Below are 16,611 nucleotides of genomic sequence, written 5' to 3'. Positions count from 1 at the left end.
TATTTACTCAAAATATAGTAATCTTTTACTCAAAACGAATATTTAACTTTTATTTTTATATATCAATGACATAAATACTGCAGTATTAACTAATACTAATATTTAATGTGTAAATAGAGATATATTTAATTCGGAAACTCTATTAAACTTTAAAATAATAATACTCCATGAAGTTTTATTAGTTTATTCGCTATATTTAAAATCCATACCCTGAACCTTTAAAGTCTTGAATATATATAATTTAACTCCATATTAATGAATGAGCAATTGTCATCTGATTTGAGAAATTCTCTTATAATTCATTAGTATAATAGTGAAAATATAGTGGATAATATATATAACTTATTTATTTGAGATAAAATGAAAAATAATAAGAATTTTATTATATTAATTCTCATCTTTTAAGATAAAATATATTTCACTATGTATTTGATAATGATTTTTTTATTATAATTCATAAATATAACATGTTATTAGAACTCTATTCTCATCTGATTAATGTATATGACTAGCACACACTTTATTATACAAAGAAGTGGGTCATAAACAATTTTGCAGTTAAATAAGCTTAATTTTAAAGCTGAATGAAAATTAATAATTTAGTAACTATGCTTTATATAACATTTAAGTGGTATGATGAAATCAATAACAATGATGGATTTGTTCAACATCAAATTTTAGGAATATTTAATATTATAAATTCAGTTTATCTAACTAAAGTTCATAAAGTATCATAGTTGTATAATCTAGTTTAAAAAGATATCTTAATATTTAGGAATTAGCTGGTATATAAAAGATACTAATATCTATAAATTATTCAATTATAAACTTAAATATCACTTTTATTTAAATAAGGAATTATAATTGAATATAGTCAAGATTGAAAATAAGATGTGTATATATAATATATTTTAAACAATCTTTAAGTAAAATAGATAATTTGAACTTGAAATAACTACAAATTAGAAAACCTGTAATAATATATTAAAAGTAATATTAATAATCATCACCTCTTGAAAGTACCTCCTTACAAGTAGGTCTTAACAAAATAGTGTGTTCCATTTGGGATGTATAGGAGCCAATTGAGTCATAAAGTGGTGGATAAGGACGAATAATATCTGCATCTACAAGACATTTAAGAGGTAGAGCATGCTTTGTATATCCTAATTGTTCTAGCCAACGGCGACAAAAAGCCAATGTACCAAAATTTGTATTAATAACATGGAGTAGTGTTTTTGCTGATTTTAATCTTAATTGAGGCTTATTCAAACAAAAGTTATCATAACACTTCATATAATGGCTGCAATCTGGGCCTTCAATAACAATGCCTTTGCCTGTAGAGGCAAAAGTTTCTATTGCATAAAATTCGTTTTCCTCCATTCTTGTACTATCATTTGTCGCAATAATGGGAACTGATTTCCCACCATGTATTTCATATAGAGATATTGAATGACCATTCAAATTCCTAATAGGTTTTATTGGATATAATTTCCCTTTAAACTCAAATTCATAAGATTCAATTACTTCTTGAATACTTGCTCCTATCTCAGAAAAAGGTACATCAATACCAGCCACTTTAATGCCACTATTTGTCGCATCTATTGTTGCTTGTACCAGTGGATCAAAGTGGTCTTCAAATGCAATGGTAAATGCACAATCAATAATTCTTCCTTCTACTTGAACGCCGAAATCAAGTTTGCATATATCACCTTGCATTAAAATTGTATCATCACCCGGATTTGGTGTATAATGAGCTGCACAGTTATTTAAAGAACATCCTGTTGGGAAACCCCATCCACTCTGTAATCCATTAGCACTAACTAATTCCTTAGTTTTACTTTCTAATAAATTACACAAGTCAACCAATTTCATACCAGGTTTAATTATACTTTGAATATAACGCCTCACTTGTCTATGAACTTCAGCTGCTCTTCTTGCTGCAGTATAATCAACACAATACAATCTCTCTAGTTCTTTTTTCTCCTCTGAGCTCATTCTATATGAATTTACTCCATTATAATCCATTATTTCACCCTCAGGATAAGCAAACTTGCCATATATCCTGTCAACAGGAATACTCGGTGGAAATGTTTGAAGTGATTCTTCTATAGCTTCCCAACTATTTATCTTTCTAAGATGAATGTTCTCTTGTCTTGGTATAGAGTGAATCTGTAAATCAGGTAACTTTTCATCTTTAGCTCCATACACAGACAAGTCATTATTTGTCTTCTTTTTCTTTTTCTTTTTCTTTTTCTTCTCTACAATATTTGTTTGGTTATTCATACTACTATCAATATCTCCATCTTCACATTTATCTAATTCTTTTATGCTATTTTCATTCCCATCTTCAGTACCTATAATACTTTTTGATTCAACATTATCATACTTGTTACAGTCAACTATACTCAAATCTGTCAAAGATTCCTCAAGTTCTCTCATAATTTTGGTTTCAGAACTATTCATACACACTTCCTTGTTTTTCACTTCAATTATAAATTGCCCCTATATAACCTTTTATACTTTGTCTCTTGTCTTTAATAATTAAACATGACGCGCTGAAATTTCTCTTATTTCCGAAACCATGTCACTTACCTTAATAGCTAATTATAGATAAACTTTGTTTCATTTGTACTTTGCCATACTATAATTAACTTTTCAAATAATCTTGAATATCTAAGTACTCAACATATTATAAATAAAGTACTTGGATTTACTAGCCTATTTTCACCAATATATTACCTACAATATATATTTAAAAGTTTGGGATTATTTATAGTATACCTTTATAATATAATAAACCTTATTAATCACATATTTGTAAAATTTATTGGTAATTCTACTTTTTTTTTAAATCTACTAATTATCTTTCATATTAATACTAGATATAGCTACTAAAACTATTTACAGATATTTTTAGTTTAATTTGTAATGTTGGGATAATAATAAATTATTCTACTTAAATTCAGGTATATTTACTTGTATTTATCTAGTAACTATAAAAAAGGATATTTCTATATTGGAAAAGCTTAGATCTAATATTTTTATTAATAAATAGATCTAGCTAAAGAGCTATTAAATAATACGAAATCATCGTATAAACTCACTTTGAGTCAGATAAATATGTGGTTTCTTAAAAATCTAATACTATATAAAATTACTAAAATTAAATTTAGTACTTGTTAGAAGATAGTTAAAATACTACGCATAATGCGCGTCGTTGTACTATTGCATGTCAGATAATATTCTGAAACAATTGCAGACCTTATAATTTAATAATAGTCTAATCATTTAAAAAAGTAGCTTATTAGACAATTTTTTTGTGGTTTTCCTTAATTATTTTTTCCTTTAAACTTACAATATTTTACTTATAGATTATAATTTACAAGTTTATTAAATGCCAGAGTATGCAAGAAGTATGCGAGAATAGTAGTATTTGGGAAATCATACATGGTATATTAGTACTTTGGACTCCATATTCATGGTTAGGTATCATATATAATAATATACACTATTGTTTTCTGTTGATTTTGTTTATATTTGGTTGTATAACTTTAATATTCGACAGTTACACAATAGAATATAAATCAGCTGATGAAGCTCAAACAAAATCAAATGAATTCAAAAGTAATATTATCTTGGAATCTATCAAAGATGAACCCTTTAATGAAACTACTACTAGAATAAACCCACAATTTTTTTTAAATGAATTAACTATAAAACTATCCAATAGTGTTAATTTTGATGATATTAGGGTTTTTATTATTTCACAGTTAATAAATTTCTTTCCAGATTATCCCTGTAAAATAAGTTCTCAATTTTTAGATATTATTTATAAAAAAATTTTTACTTTAAGATCTACTACATTAAAGGTGAATGATATAGAATTACTTGGTCAGAGTATGATATGTCAATTGGGAATAGGAAGGAACACAATTAAGTGGTGTTATGAAAATATAAGTAGATCTTACTCATTTAGTTTGTCTAATAATATGAAGAAATTTTTAGATGAGGAAATTATAAGAATACAAAGGGTTATTAATAGAGAAAGGCTAGAGTTAATAGATGCAATAAAACAAAATATTTTGGTATCAGTTTGGAGATTATTATTTGCATTAGAGACAATTGTATCTATTGCAGGGTAGAAAGAAATATCATCAAGAAATGTAAAAAAATAAATATTATATAGATGAATTATTCAATATTTATAAAAAAGTAGTTATTTTGATTTATTGATATTGTTAGAACATAATGTACTTTGTATTTAGATGATCCAACTTAAATAGAATTTAATAGAATATCATAATGACCAGGAGTATATAGTAAGTATACTAGGGGTCTTTCTGATTCTGGAAATGTATATTTATGTGGTTTTTTTGAGTGTCCATCACAATATATGATTTCTAAAGGAATTTTTAAAATAGATGTGAGAGCTACAATTTGAATTTGTTCAACATCTTTCCACATAGGATCTACATTTTGTTTGCAAAATTGTTCAACATCTAAGCCATTTAAGAAATTTTCAAATTTCTCTTTATTTATTTTAATATATGTTGAAGTAAGGATACGAGCGTATACAACAGCAGGATTAGATATTTCTTCATTACACATTGGATCTTCATTACTTTCAAGCCAATAGTATCAAAGACAGAGCAAAAAGATTCAAAAAATCGGAGATTGTTTCATTAAGATAGCCTGCACTTTTTACTATTTCATAAGTATTCTGAATATCACTTTTAAACTGTATTGCTAAATCTGGGTTATTCTTAAGATATAATCTTATGCAAGATAAATATCCACGATAAAAACAGCATCCATCCTTTCTGACCCTTCTGATATATGGAAATTCATGAATTATCGATCTAAATTGTTCGTTAAAGAGCTCATTCTGCTTATATTCACTTTCTAAAATTGAAAGATGTATAGGTGAACTAATTAGAGGTTCTTTCTCTACAATAGACCTAATCTCCTCAAAATTATTTTCACATTCCAAAATCTCTGCTTCTGTTGGGTGTGATCTCATTTTTATTATTGTAATATAAAAATTGTATTTAATCATTTGAGGATCTGCAAAATAAATGCAAAAGCCTTACATTTGCCGCCTAAAGTCAGAATTTATGTGATACCTGTGGCATCAAATCTATACAAATATTATTTAAGAAATTGAGATTTAACTTTTGAGCAGAATGAAACAGAATATAGATATAAATACACCATGTCAAAGAGATATTGAAGGTAAGACTCATCATTTAGATATTATTTGGACTTTAATATAATATTTCTGAATATGTTTGATGTATTATTATAATTATAAGAAATCTATTTTATATTACATTTCGCATATTCAATAAATATATTTCTCATAAATACTGCGACTTCAAGTAATTATAATACTTCTTAATTTTTTTAAAGTGTAGATCTTGATATTTATCCTCCTCATCCTTACTTTAAAAATTCACAAGATAAGGCTAATAAAATGAAAGATATGAATCAGGACGATAGCTATATTGATGATTTCTTTCAACTAGTTAATTTTTGGCGTTACAACATGAATATTGGTTCAAATGATTCAACTATACTTGGGGATTGCTTAGATAAAAATAATGAAGCTACAATGTTTAAAGAATATATTTTATCACTATTACATGTAGAAGGTGATAGTTACAAGAATTTGTTTCCTCAAGAAATTTTAATGGACACATTAGTTTCTAATAAAAAGAGTAAGGATATGCTTAATAAAGTTAGAATGATTAACAAAATTGAATTAATTGAAAATAAGAGAGCCAGAAATAATGAAGATGATAGCTTATTATTTGGTGGGAATGAAGGGCAGAATGAAGACACAAACATTTCACAAGAAGAGGACGAAGATCTATTTGATGGGGATTTGGAGTATGCAAAGATGAATGATAATGATGAATTTGATGAATTAGCTGATAATACAAATGATTATGACGTTATTTAAAAATATTTTATTGGCAAGATTTATATATTTTTTAAGGACAATTTACTATATGTTAATTTATTTAATTATACACACTTTTAATATTCAACTCTCATATAATTGTGATTATATACTTTATATAGTATAATAAATTATGAAATAATAATACTATATAAATAGCTTATTTCTCATTTTAGAAACTCTACGAGATCAGTCAATTTCATTCATTACAACTTTGTATTACTAAATACCCCCAATAAACACTTTATTACTAAACTCCTTTTTTAAAAAATAGAATTAAAGTTTTTTATATAGAATATTTTAGAAATTAAATTTTTTTACTGAGTAAAATTTTAAATAGTAAATATTTTTATATATATATATTCAAGTTTGGCACAATATAATATTGAATTAAAAATTTAATTATATAAATAACTATCAGAATTTCATCAAGTAATTAATTCTACCTAATCTGAAATTTAATATTGAAAATTTATCGACTAAATGTCAATTTTTCAATATATATATTAAATTAATGAGTTTATTATCCATTTTTATTAGAATTTGCTTCAAGTTTGAATGTTCTATAGTATAATAGATATTTTCATATATAAGTATTTATAAATTAGTGGATAATAGTGAATGGTAGAAGTTAACTGCTAAGCATGTATCAAATTGTAGATGTTAGTGTTTTTACCGAGTAAGTCAACATTGTTATTTAGTAAACAATAATGGTTGTTTTTACAATATTATATAACCCTATTATTTGTCTAATACTAAAGATATACACTAATATTTGCACCATAAAAACATTAAATAATTCTGAGAGTTTTAAGTATGTTCATAGTTATTTTTAAGATGAATAAATAAAAGAATATAATCTATTAGTATTACATAATACATGGTAATTTAATAGCAAAACAAAAATTTAATACAATTGATTTTCTATAAATTATTCTTTTTTTTTTTTGAAAATATTATGAATATTTACAGATTAGTAAAATTAGAAAAAAAATCATATATTCTATTATCTAAGAATATATAGTATCTAATTATATTCTATTACCTTAATTATTATACTTTTAAGTTCTTCAAGTTTATATTATCATTTAGAAAATTGAGATTACTTTTTTTTTTTTTATACAAAACACATAACATTCAAGTGGTTATAAATATAATTATAATAAAAATATATATTTTTTAATCAGTAAAATTTAATAGTACAAATATTTATCATTAAAATTATAAGTAATTTAATTTAGTTTTTCTAACAGCTTCAAGTTTCAATAAATTGTTTCTTCTATTTTTAATGTCATAATATATATGTGATTATATTATGTTTAAATATTAATAATTCTATAAATTTATATTAATTTATATGAATAAATTACTAAAAAATTTAGCTGACTTTATATATTTCACAAAATTTAAATTACAAAAGAAAACTCACGATGTAATTATGTTTATCTGAAGAAAGTTATTTATAATTTAAGGAATTTCTAAGAACAAATAATACTAAAATTTACTTTTTAAAAATTTTAACAAAGAATACAATAATAGGTAGACCAATGATGTGTTTTATGCTAAGTACATAATTACTAAGCTACTCTTAAAAAAAAAATGCTGCTGAAGATTATATCTTAATAGTAATTTAAATTATCCGATGCTGCAATATTGGTAGGATCACAATATGACAGATCTTGCTGATTGAAGATTGAAGTACTAATATAGTTGGCACATTGGACTTTGGCACTAGAGTTTCCAGACTCTTTCCAATGTTCATACTCTTGTTTATCACAGAGGCAAGCAAATGGATAATCATTTGTATCATAAATAACAAATGAACCCCTATTTGAATTATCTAAAGATGATCCAGATCTTAAAGATGCAGGTAAATGTATTAGATCTTTACTATCTATAGAAAAGTGAATGTTCTTTGAATCCCAAAATTTTAGTTGATCATCTAATTGATTACTTCTTATAAGATGTATACTAGATAGTTTTGGATTATCAACTTCAACATTGCCATTTGAAGAAATAAAGACATTCTTATAAGCATCTACTTCTAGGGAAAGTGCTGGGATAACAAAAGTTATGGTAAAAAGTACCCATATGTTATATTTCATCATATTACATTAATCTTGAAATTAATATCCAGAGAGATTCGTATAAAATGAAATATGCAGAATTTAGAAGATTTTTCTAGAGCATTCAATAAATTAGAACTATCTGATTCTATATAAATAAAATCAAATGGTTACAATAACATTAATTATCTGTATTTTTAGATTAGTTTGGGTGCAACTTTCGGTAACTTACAATACACTCACTTTAGGCGGGAATCGTAATATTTGAAAGTAAGGAGTCAAAATTTCTTGTCTAGTTCTTTATTGTAAGGGTAAATAAGTCTCTTTCTGATAAGGAATATGCGTCTATTAACTCACAATATACTGATGTGGTAAGTATAAATGATGATTTAATAATGCCATATTAGATAAAATATCTTAAGGAAGTTCTCTATAATAAGATAAAAACTGTCCCAAAATATGTAACAACTTATATTTATCTATTTCAGTAACAGAAAATGTTGTAAAAATGGTTTTCCATTAGAAATAAAGCTGAGAGGAGATAAAGAGGAAGCTACTTCACAGTTAGATACATATTTCTCTAGGGAACAAATCCAAAGTATGCTTGAAAAATTAGATTGGGAAGTTCTAGTTAGTACAGCTGCTAAATTTGATATTGAATTACCAATAAGCTATAATTTAGAGGACAAAAATGATGATATATTTTTAAAGGCAGTTCATAATGCTATTATGAATGTAAGTTTAGTTTTATATTATATAGAATATTAACAAATATCTAAAAATAACTTTCTACAGTTTCAAATATTAGAAGCTGATCTTATATGTCCAATTTGCAACCATAAATATACAGTATCAAAGGGAGTACCTAATATGTTAGACCAAGAAAACATTATAAATAATGTAGATATTGATATGAATATATGAATTTATTCTATTAAACAATAGTGAAGATAGTTGATTACATACTGAGGTTATGAAATTTATACAATTTTTTTATTATTATTAGATTTAGTTGTAATAAGGCCACATTTCTCTAATGTTAATCTTGCAGCATTATTTATATGTTTGAACCTATCTGGGCCTAGTTGAATACCACCATACCATCTAGAAACCATAACAAATACATTTTTTGCATTAGTTACATTTAAAAGATGTTGTAATCTTCCTCCTGCAGCAGTTTCACCATCAGAATCATGATCTTGTACAATAACATCATAACCTATAGGGAATGATCCTCCAGATATTTTTTGTTTATTATCACGACATAATCTATATGACCATATATTATGAGTTGCTCTCTCAATTTTTGAATTATTTAATAACCATTTTAGTACTTTTTCAACTTCTTCTGTTGAATAAACTCTACATACATGAGCTTGGAAAACACTCTTTCTGTCTATAATTGGTTCGCCATGAGTTATTCCATAGATTAGATCACCGTTAGAACTATCAAGTTTTACTTTAGAATCTTCGAACACACTTTTCGAAGATTTAGTTTCTTCTAAATTATTTCTTTTTTTATTTGATAAGTTATAGTGATATGAACGTAAGATCTCAGTCATCTCGAAAAGCATAGGTTCATCTCTCTTATTTAAGCGTGATAATATTAAATCTCTCAATAATTTAAGTAGTTCAGAGGGTAATCCAATACTTCTAGATGATATAGACGAGTCCTTCATAAATAATAAATGGGCATCAAAGAACCAATTGGAAAGGTCATAAGCTAACTCCTCTTGAGGGTATCCAGATGGTATCCCAATTTTAAATTCCATGATACCTTCTGAGTATTCCACCTGAGCAAGAGAATTATTTAAGTTCAGACAAGATAATTTGTTTATAGTATATTTTATTAAACTTACATATAAGTATAATGTATTATCTAACTCTTTATATAAAATTCCAGATTCTGGAAGCTTATTCATAGATATTACCCCAGTACTAATTTCATATATAGCTTTGAGTGCATTAATTTCAGTATCTAATGAGATATGCTCCATTTTGAGGTATAATTTACATATTAACACAAATTTATATAGCGTGGCGGTAGAACAATTCTTTTAAGTAGTATCAAAATTCCCAAATAATGGCTATAGCTAATAATCATATAAATTATATGGAATCTAATGGAAAACTAAAACCAGTAATAATTTTGGAAACACACGAATTTCCTACAGCTAAGGTAACTTTACGTGATAATGACAAATTGCTTGAGAAAAGTAACATTTTTCAACTGGACTCAGAAGTTAAAATCGTTCCTCCATATATAATAGATTACAGCGTGTCATGTAAAATGAGATGGCGTGGAAAGACATTATATGACATTTTTAGCAAAGAATTTAGGACTAGACCAATTAACGAATATCAAAAAGCTGTTAATTGTGGTAAGATATCTGTTAATGGAAAACCTATAAACTCTCTAGATCATCATATTTTCAATGGAGATATAATAAGGCACGAATCTTTGATGATTGAATTACCTGCACCTCTTGATAATGTTGTTATACTTTATAATAATAAACACTTCTTAGCTGTGTACAAACCTTATGGTATTCCTTGTCATCCTCAAGGAAGATTCCACAAGCTATCACTGACAAATATAGTAATGAGTAAATATTTTAGAAGTGAAACCGAAGTAATTATTGATAACAAGGCAGCATCAAGAATAATTAATGATGATAAATTATATGCTCATCCAATAAATAGACTAGATCGTGTAACTTCAGGTCTTGTAATTTTATCAAAGAATTGTGATTCAACAAGACTTTTATCTAAAGTTATTAGTAAATCTCATAAATACTATTTAGCTCATGTTGAGGGGGATTTTAGCTCTTTAGAACATGTAGATATAGGTAAGTTATTTAAAAGTACACAACTAGTTAAAATACAGAATTTAGAGATGGGATTAAATATTAATTTTGGAATAAAATGTGAAGCACCATTAGAAATAATAAAAGATAGAGTAGGTGATAGTCTTATGACTAAAGTATCGTTTGAAAATGGAAAAAGTGCCTTGACTTGGTTCTTTCCTTTAAAAATTGAATATTTGTCACAAGAAGATAGGAAAAAAATAAAACTTGATCAAGTGAATTTTGAAAGTATCAATATTTGTCATAAGCCTAATTCTTATGTTCTTTGTAAACCTGTAACAGGGAGAACTCATCAAATACGTGCTCATTTACAATATCTTGGATTTCCAGTTACTTTGGATCATTTATATTCACTTAATAGAAAAGAATATAAATGTAGTGATATGATTCAATACCCTTATTTTGGGAATCCTTATGTTGTGAATTATAGTTTTTCATTACAAGATATTGACTTAAATGAACAATTTCTTAGGCCAAGCTATTCTGTGTATTCAGACAATAATTTCCCTTCAAATAATACAGGAAATAAAGATATACATTTTGGAGGAGGCGGAATTATGACAATTGACAGTAATATGAACACAATAGATGTTCAATACCAATTGGAATTACCATTAGGGATTTGTCTCCACTCTTTACTATATGCAATACCAACTTTTGAAGATTTTTCAAAATACCATATAATTAAATGTGAAATATTTCCAAAATGGGCTAAGTATATATCAGAGATGATTAGAGAGTGGATTCTCTGGAAGATTGATTCTCCAATAGACTTACAGCAGCTCTCATCTTTCCTCTAATTTTTGTTTACCGCCTAAGTTTTATTTGCATGTGCTATCAAAAAGTGACCACATTGATATATTTGGGAATAAACTACAAAGTATCGTCATAAATTTAAATAGAAATTAAGATTTGAGATTTAACTGGCTAAGATAAAAAGAAATCCCTATCTTATACTTGTCCAATATTATAAAATATATTGGTAATATGTATTCTAACAATTGAGTAAAATACATCACATAACTAAATTGTGTGGTCTCAGTGTTTTATCAGTATTATATCCACTAGTATATGCTCCAATATAATTTATATAATGGATAAAGATAAATATCAGCTTATTAGAGAATGTAGATTTTGTTTTGGTGCCGAAGACTCATACGCTCCACTAATTACGCCTTGTGAATGTAGAGGTACTCAAGCATATATTCACCTTTATTGCCTCTGTAAATGGCAAAAATCTCAGATAGATCGACCTTGGTCTAGAAAGTTCTGTAATATATGTAGATGCCCATATAAATTACCTCCTTCATATACAGTCCTACTTATGTATTCTAAATCCTTTCTCAAAACAGTCTTTGCATCCATAACATCAGTATGTGCTGGTATTTTATTGGTTTTTCTAGTTGCATTAATATCTAGAATTATATATGGATTTGTAATGGTAACTAATTACTGGATATACTTCTTTATAACTATTTTGGCATTACTATATGCTATTATAATAACTTTAGAGTTTAAAAATAGAAATAGCACTCAAAGATAAGTGATAAAAGTTTGTGGAAACCAAATATCAACATGTTAATAAATGGAATATTATTTATACATTTAATATTAAATATTCAATTAATTGCTGCATAACATGAAAATATATGAAGGTTTAATAAGTATCTAATAGTATCATCCTAATGTTGCATTAGTTTGTAGTATCTTGGAGGATGAACACTCTTTTTTATAATCTTAAATAAAATGACAGGACCCCAGGCAATTAAAGTTAGAACGCATATTTTTCCCCAAAAGGAATAAGTGAAAATGAAGTATAAGTCAAAGTAACTCTTTAAAAGAAAAAAAGAGATAAAATATATAAGTAACGAAGCAATACATGATGAAAGGATAAATATATTCCAATGGTGTATTTCTGTAACAACATTTAGAATTTCTGATAAAATCAATGTTGTGAATGTAATAGAAACTAGATTCATTAATATGTTATCTTTGAACATTAATATAGCACCAAGCATAATTATTGCACCTTGATATAAAGACTTCCAGACCCAGCAAAAAAAGATCTTGATTGACATAGCCCTGCCTGATTTCAAATGTCTATATAACTCTGGGTATAACATAGCAGTAGATTCATTGACATCTTTATCAAAAACCAAAGAAAAAACAGGAGCCATTGTATAGTATGTAGCATAACCTACAGCTAACCATCCTTGGAATAAGGCTACTGGTATAAAATAAAACAGTGCTGAAAATACGCACTGCATTGATGCAATAATAAGTCCTCTATGAATAACGAAGTGTGCTAATTTAGCGCTATTTTGATAGGCATGCCTTCCATGCCACAAAAAGAGAGGACGTAAGTCAGCAAACTCATGAAGACTTATATCTGCTACATTTGCAGCTTGTTGCCCTTCTTTTCCTACAATACCTATACCTATATCAGCAGCTTGGATCATACCAACATCATTTCCACCATCTCCAACAGCACATATACGACATGATCTAGAAATTCCAGAAAATGTTGATGAAATTAGTCTTCGAGAGTTATTTGTATTACCAATATTAATAATAGAATTATTAGAATGGATTTGAGTGCTATTATTATAAAATTCTTCTTGGCTCCATTCATCCATATTATTTACAGATAAGCTATGTAAACTTCCATGGCTTTCAATATTACTAATATTTTCACTTAATATTGAAATTTTTTTATTTACTTCATTATCACTTAGATCTCCCTTTCTTTCTTTTTTACGTCTTTTCAAGGGTCCATTACTGATATTTCTGTCATATCTAGTTCTACTAGCTAAATGAGAAATTGCTCCTTTTTCCAATATATCAGAATGATCATGTGAGAAAAGCTGGACATTGTCATATTCTCCATATTTTATATGATAATTCTTTAAAAGTAGTACTAATTCTTTTTTCTGGGAAGGTGAACATCTACACCATACTACAGCTGGTGCAATAGCAGCTGCATGAATTAGCAACTGAGGAAAGTGATTTAAGCATAAATTAAGCAATAACCCCTCAACGACCAATACATGATCTAATGACATCTCCAAGATGTACCTATGCAGCATGTTGCTAATAATATCTAATTGAGAAATTTTGTGAATTGATTCAGATTTATTTTTATTACAAGTATTGATATGTTTCTTATCTTCGTATTTTAATATAAAAAAATCAAAATTTTTTGGTTTTATACCAGCTGAAATGGCAATACAAAGTGCTGTTTCAAGTTTATCACCAGTAAGTAGCCATATTTTTATACCTGCATAACGAAACGCCTCCAAAGTTAAATGAACATCCATTTGTAATTTATCCTCAACTCCAGTCAATCCTAGTAATTCCATATCCTTTTCAACAAGTTTTCTTGCATTGTTTAAATTATGGTTCCTTTGAACTAAACTCGTACAAGGGAAGGAATAAACATTATTGAATACTTCATACTCCTGTTGAGACAAATAACGATAAGCAAATACTAAAGTACGAAGTCCCAATCTTGCCATGTTAGTACATTCTTCGAGTAACCAGCCAGATCCCTTCTGCTTTAAAAGATCAACCATTACACTTTCAGCACCTTTACTAAAATAAATATATTTTTTTTGGTACTCAAGTAATATTCCCATTCGTTTTGTAGTACTGCAAAATGGGAAACATGCTAAAATACAAAAAGATAAACGATTACTTTTTAGAGATGTTTGTATATTAGATATATTTGAATTTATGTTAAAAACCAAATCTCTTCTAGATGAGTTCTCCAAATCCAATTCCATATATTCATTTGTTCGTTCAACTAGTCTTAGGCCTAGGCTAGCTGCAAAAGTTACTAAAGCTATCTCATCTGGTGAAGATGATTGATATACAATATGCTTCTGATTAAATTCAACCATACATTCTTCTGAGTCCAATTTCTCATTATCTACTAGATCTAATGTAGTAGATTCAGAAATTTCATCTTTATTATCATCTAAAGATGATCTAGGAAAAATATTGTGACATAGGGCAATAGCTAAAAGAAAGTTCTGAATGTGAGAAATATTTAATGGATACTTCCAAGACTTTACTGAGGTATTTAAAATAAAATTATCATGATCATTAAAATTATCACTTGAATTCTTTTCCTCCAATTGATTGTTTTGTTCATTACTTAGCATATATTGTACAATTGACTTTAAATCACTAAAATTCTCAGGATGATATACAGTATGGCCAGTATGAAGAGTCTGCACTACCATTGAGTTTTGTGTTAAAGTACCTGTTTTATCTGTAAGTAGGTAATCAACACGACCAAGTTCTTCAGGAATACTAGATCTTACTGTAACCTCTTTCATTTTTTTATCGTGCAAAATTTGAGCTGAATAGAAAATCTTTGCCATCTCCAAATTAACCCTTAAAGAAATAGGAATAATGGAAGACAGTAATAACATAAAACGACCAAAAGATATATACCACAAAGCATCAAAACCTTTACAAAATACGAGAAAGAATGACGTGATTATTAATAGTACGAATAATATCTTTGATAGTGTGTTAACTTGAGTATCTAGTAATCCTATTTTTGTTCGTAAACTCTGTCCACAAGTATTCATTAATGAACGACTTTCTATACCAGTATATATAACTAATCCATATATCTTGCCACATGTTAGTACACTATTAGCCCATATTGTATTATCCAACATCAAAGATTCAATTATTGGATTCTTATTCCTGCAACTATTAGATCCTGAGTCAAGTGTTTGATTTATATCATTTAAATTAGATAATGTAGTTATTTCATTCGTCCCCTCATCCTTTGTAGTTGCAATTGATATATCAGGAATTTTTACTTGGGATATACAAGGATCATAATATTGAATTGTACCATTAAATGTGTATATATCTTTTTTGGGAGCTTCTATATGGACCATGCCATTTAATTGAAATATATTATCTATATTTTCGAAATGTTGAGTAATTCCAAGAGCCCTCTTTACTTTCCAATCAGTTTCTCCATCTAGTTGATCAGTTCTTACAAAAACTGTACCTGTTGGATCATTTGTTCGTAAAAACAATATATCTGCTGGTATTCTATCATTTGTATTTACTTCTATAATATTACCTACCTCAATTTTACAGGATTTAACCTCTTTTACACCACTACTTGTTATAATTTTATACTTCTTGTTATTACATTCTTTATCTCTTATATATCTACGAATATCATCTATTGCCTCTTTGCTTACTGTTACAAACAATACTAGAAGTAGAGGTGCAATATAAGTAAATAGAGGACCAGTCCTAAGTGCAGGTATGAATTGAAGTAGAGCTACCATTAAATAAAAAAAGTTAAAGAAATATTTAAATTGTTCATATAAAACTTTTGGAAGAAATGTCAACAAAGAATACTTTTGATTGCATACAACATTAGGAACAAATCTTGAGGGATCAGTCTTCCCATTAAAGTATATAATTCTTTCATTAAATGAATGATCTTTTGACCAAATAATATCTTTTAAAAAGCCCCAAATGCCTAAATTCTGCTCTTTTATGTGGAGCAAAGGTAAATGTTCCTCTTCTACTGTCATATTATGAAATTTACACTTTCTAAGATATATAAATATAGTAGACTTCTAATATTAATATCCTTATAATGAGAGTTTCTCCTAAAGATTGTATAAGGATGAAGTGACAATAGATTAACTTGTGATTCCACGCTTGTAGCAAT

The 16,611-nt window shown here is 27.2% G+C and overlaps 11 protein-coding genes across 11 annotated transcripts, besides 18 other annotated features; 5 read left to right on the top strand and 6 right to left on the bottom strand.

Annotated features, from left to right (window-relative positions):
- Positions 1–328: 328 nt before the first annotated feature.
- Positions 329–466: a sequence feature (AT_rich).
- A 508-nt stretch (positions 467–974) lies between these two features.
- Positions 975–1,004: a sequence feature (AT_rich).
- CMU_037380 (methionine aminopeptidase, type II family protein) lies at positions 997–2,439 on the bottom strand (the record flags this gene model as incomplete). The annotated part of the gene is made up of 1 exon (XM_002141877.1): positions 997–2,439. One exon carries the CDS (start codon positions 2,437–2,439, stop codon positions 997–999), a length of 1,443 nt encoding a protein of 480 aa, XP_002141913.1.
- A 594-nt stretch (positions 2,440–3,033) lies between these two features.
- Positions 3,034–3,054: a sequence feature (AT_rich).
- Positions 3,055–3,130: 76 nt separating this feature from the next.
- Positions 3,131–3,172: a sequence feature (AT_rich).
- A 232-nt stretch (positions 3,173–3,404) lies between these two features.
- On the top strand, positions 3,405–4,142 carry CMU_037370 (uncharacterized protein; the record flags this gene model as incomplete). The annotated part of the gene is made up of 1 exon (XM_002141876.1): positions 3,405–4,142. One exon carries the CDS (start codon positions 3,405–3,407, stop codon positions 4,140–4,142), a length of 738 nt encoding a protein of 245 aa, XP_002141912.1.
- Positions 3,814–3,846: a sequence feature (AT_rich).
- Positions 4,143–4,164: 22 nt separating the features above from the next.
- Positions 4,165–4,212: a sequence feature (AT_rich).
- Positions 4,213–4,275: 63 nt separating this feature from the next.
- CMU_037360 (uncharacterized protein) lies at positions 4,276–4,608 on the bottom strand (the record flags this gene model as incomplete). The annotated part of the gene is made up of 1 exon (XM_002141875.1): positions 4,276–4,608. The coding sequence occupies one exon, from the start codon at positions 4,606–4,608 to the stop codon at positions 4,276–4,278; it is 333 nt and encodes a 110-aa protein (XP_002141911.1).
- A 16-nt stretch (positions 4,609–4,624) lies between these two features.
- Positions 4,625–5,020, bottom strand: CMU_037350 (uncharacterized protein; the record flags this gene model as incomplete). The annotated part of the gene is made up of 1 exon (XM_002141874.1): positions 4,625–5,020. The coding sequence occupies one exon, from the start codon at positions 5,018–5,020 to the stop codon at positions 4,625–4,627; it is 396 nt and encodes a 131-aa protein (XP_002141910.1).
- Positions 5,019–5,053: a sequence feature (AT_rich).
- Positions 5,054–5,183: 130 nt separating this feature from the next.
- Positions 5,184–5,962, top strand: CMU_037340 (uncharacterized protein; the record flags this gene model as incomplete). Its single annotated transcript, XM_002141873.1, has 2 exons — positions 5,184–5,232; positions 5,415–5,962. 2 exons carry the CDS (start codon positions 5,184–5,186, stop codon positions 5,960–5,962), a joined length of 597 nt encoding a protein of 198 aa, XP_002141909.1.
- Positions 5,295–5,329: a sequence feature (AT_rich).
- A 104-nt stretch (positions 5,963–6,066) lies between the features above and the next one.
- Positions 6,067–6,120: a sequence feature (AT_rich).
- Positions 6,121–6,221: 101 nt separating this feature from the next.
- Positions 6,222–6,376: a sequence feature (AT_rich).
- Positions 6,377–6,450: 74 nt separating this feature from the next.
- Positions 6,451–6,478: a sequence feature (AT_rich).
- Positions 6,479–6,863: 385 nt separating this feature from the next.
- Positions 6,864–6,931: a sequence feature (AT_rich).
- A 176-nt stretch (positions 6,932–7,107) lies between these two features.
- Positions 7,108–7,343: a sequence feature (AT_rich).
- Positions 7,344–7,448: 105 nt separating this feature from the next.
- Positions 7,449–7,483: a sequence feature (AT_rich).
- Positions 7,484–7,581: 98 nt separating this feature from the next.
- CMU_037330 (uncharacterized protein) lies at positions 7,582–8,070 on the bottom strand (the record flags this gene model as incomplete). Its single annotated transcript, XM_002141872.1, has 1 exon — positions 7,582–8,070. One exon carries the CDS (start codon positions 8,068–8,070, stop codon positions 7,582–7,584), a length of 489 nt encoding a protein of 162 aa, XP_002141908.1.
- Positions 8,071–8,367: 297 nt separating this feature from the next.
- CMU_037320 (Trm112p-like domain-containing protein) lies at positions 8,368–8,952 on the top strand (the record flags this gene model as incomplete). Its single annotated transcript, XM_002141871.1, has 3 exons — positions 8,368–8,399; positions 8,517–8,763; positions 8,824–8,952. 3 exons carry the CDS (start codon positions 8,368–8,370, stop codon positions 8,950–8,952), a joined length of 408 nt encoding a protein of 135 aa, XP_002141907.1.
- A 52-nt stretch (positions 8,953–9,004) lies between these two features.
- Positions 9,005–9,033: a sequence feature (AT_rich).
- Positions 9,009–10,025, bottom strand: CMU_037310 (uncharacterized protein; the record flags this gene model as incomplete). The annotated part of the gene is made up of 1 exon (XM_002141870.1): positions 9,009–10,025. One exon carries the CDS (start codon positions 10,023–10,025, stop codon positions 9,009–9,011), a length of 1,017 nt encoding a protein of 338 aa, XP_002141906.1.
- Positions 10,026–10,111: 86 nt separating this feature from the next.
- On the top strand, positions 10,112–11,695 carry CMU_037300 (RNA pseudouridylate synthase family protein; the record flags this gene model as incomplete). Its single annotated transcript, XM_002141869.1, has 1 exon — positions 10,112–11,695. One exon carries the CDS (start codon positions 10,112–10,114, stop codon positions 11,693–11,695), a length of 1,584 nt encoding a protein of 527 aa, XP_002141905.1.
- A 293-nt stretch (positions 11,696–11,988) lies between these two features.
- On the top strand, positions 11,989–12,438 carry CMU_037290 (zinc finger, C3HC4 type domain-containing protein; the record flags this gene model as incomplete). The annotated part of the gene is made up of 1 exon (XM_002141868.1): positions 11,989–12,438. The coding sequence occupies one exon, from the start codon at positions 11,989–11,991 to the stop codon at positions 12,436–12,438; it is 450 nt and encodes a 149-aa protein (XP_002141904.1).
- A 46-nt stretch (positions 12,439–12,484) lies between these two features.
- Positions 12,485–12,524: a sequence feature (AT_rich).
- A 53-nt stretch (positions 12,525–12,577) lies between these two features.
- On the bottom strand, positions 12,578–16,471 carry CMU_037280 (phospholipid-translocating P-type ATPase, flippase family protein; the record flags this gene model as incomplete). The annotated part of the gene is made up of 1 exon (XM_002141867.1): positions 12,578–16,471. One exon carries the CDS (start codon positions 16,469–16,471, stop codon positions 12,578–12,580), a length of 3,894 nt encoding a protein of 1,297 aa, XP_002141903.1.
- Positions 14,067–14,096: a sequence feature (AT_rich).
- Positions 14,488–14,508: a sequence feature (AT_rich).
- Positions 16,472–16,611: the final 140 nt, after the last annotated feature.

Source organism: Cryptosporidium muris, genomic scaffold (assembly GCF_000006515.1).
Source record: "Cryptosporidium muris RN66 scf_1106632373425 genomic scaffold, whole genome shotgun sequence".
Taxonomy (NCBI): Eukaryota; Apicomplexa; class Conoidasida; order Eucoccidiorida; family Cryptosporidiidae; genus Cryptosporidium; species Cryptosporidium muris.
Note: the sequence above shows the minus strand (reverse complement) of the source record. Positions and strands in the feature narration are given on the sequence as shown.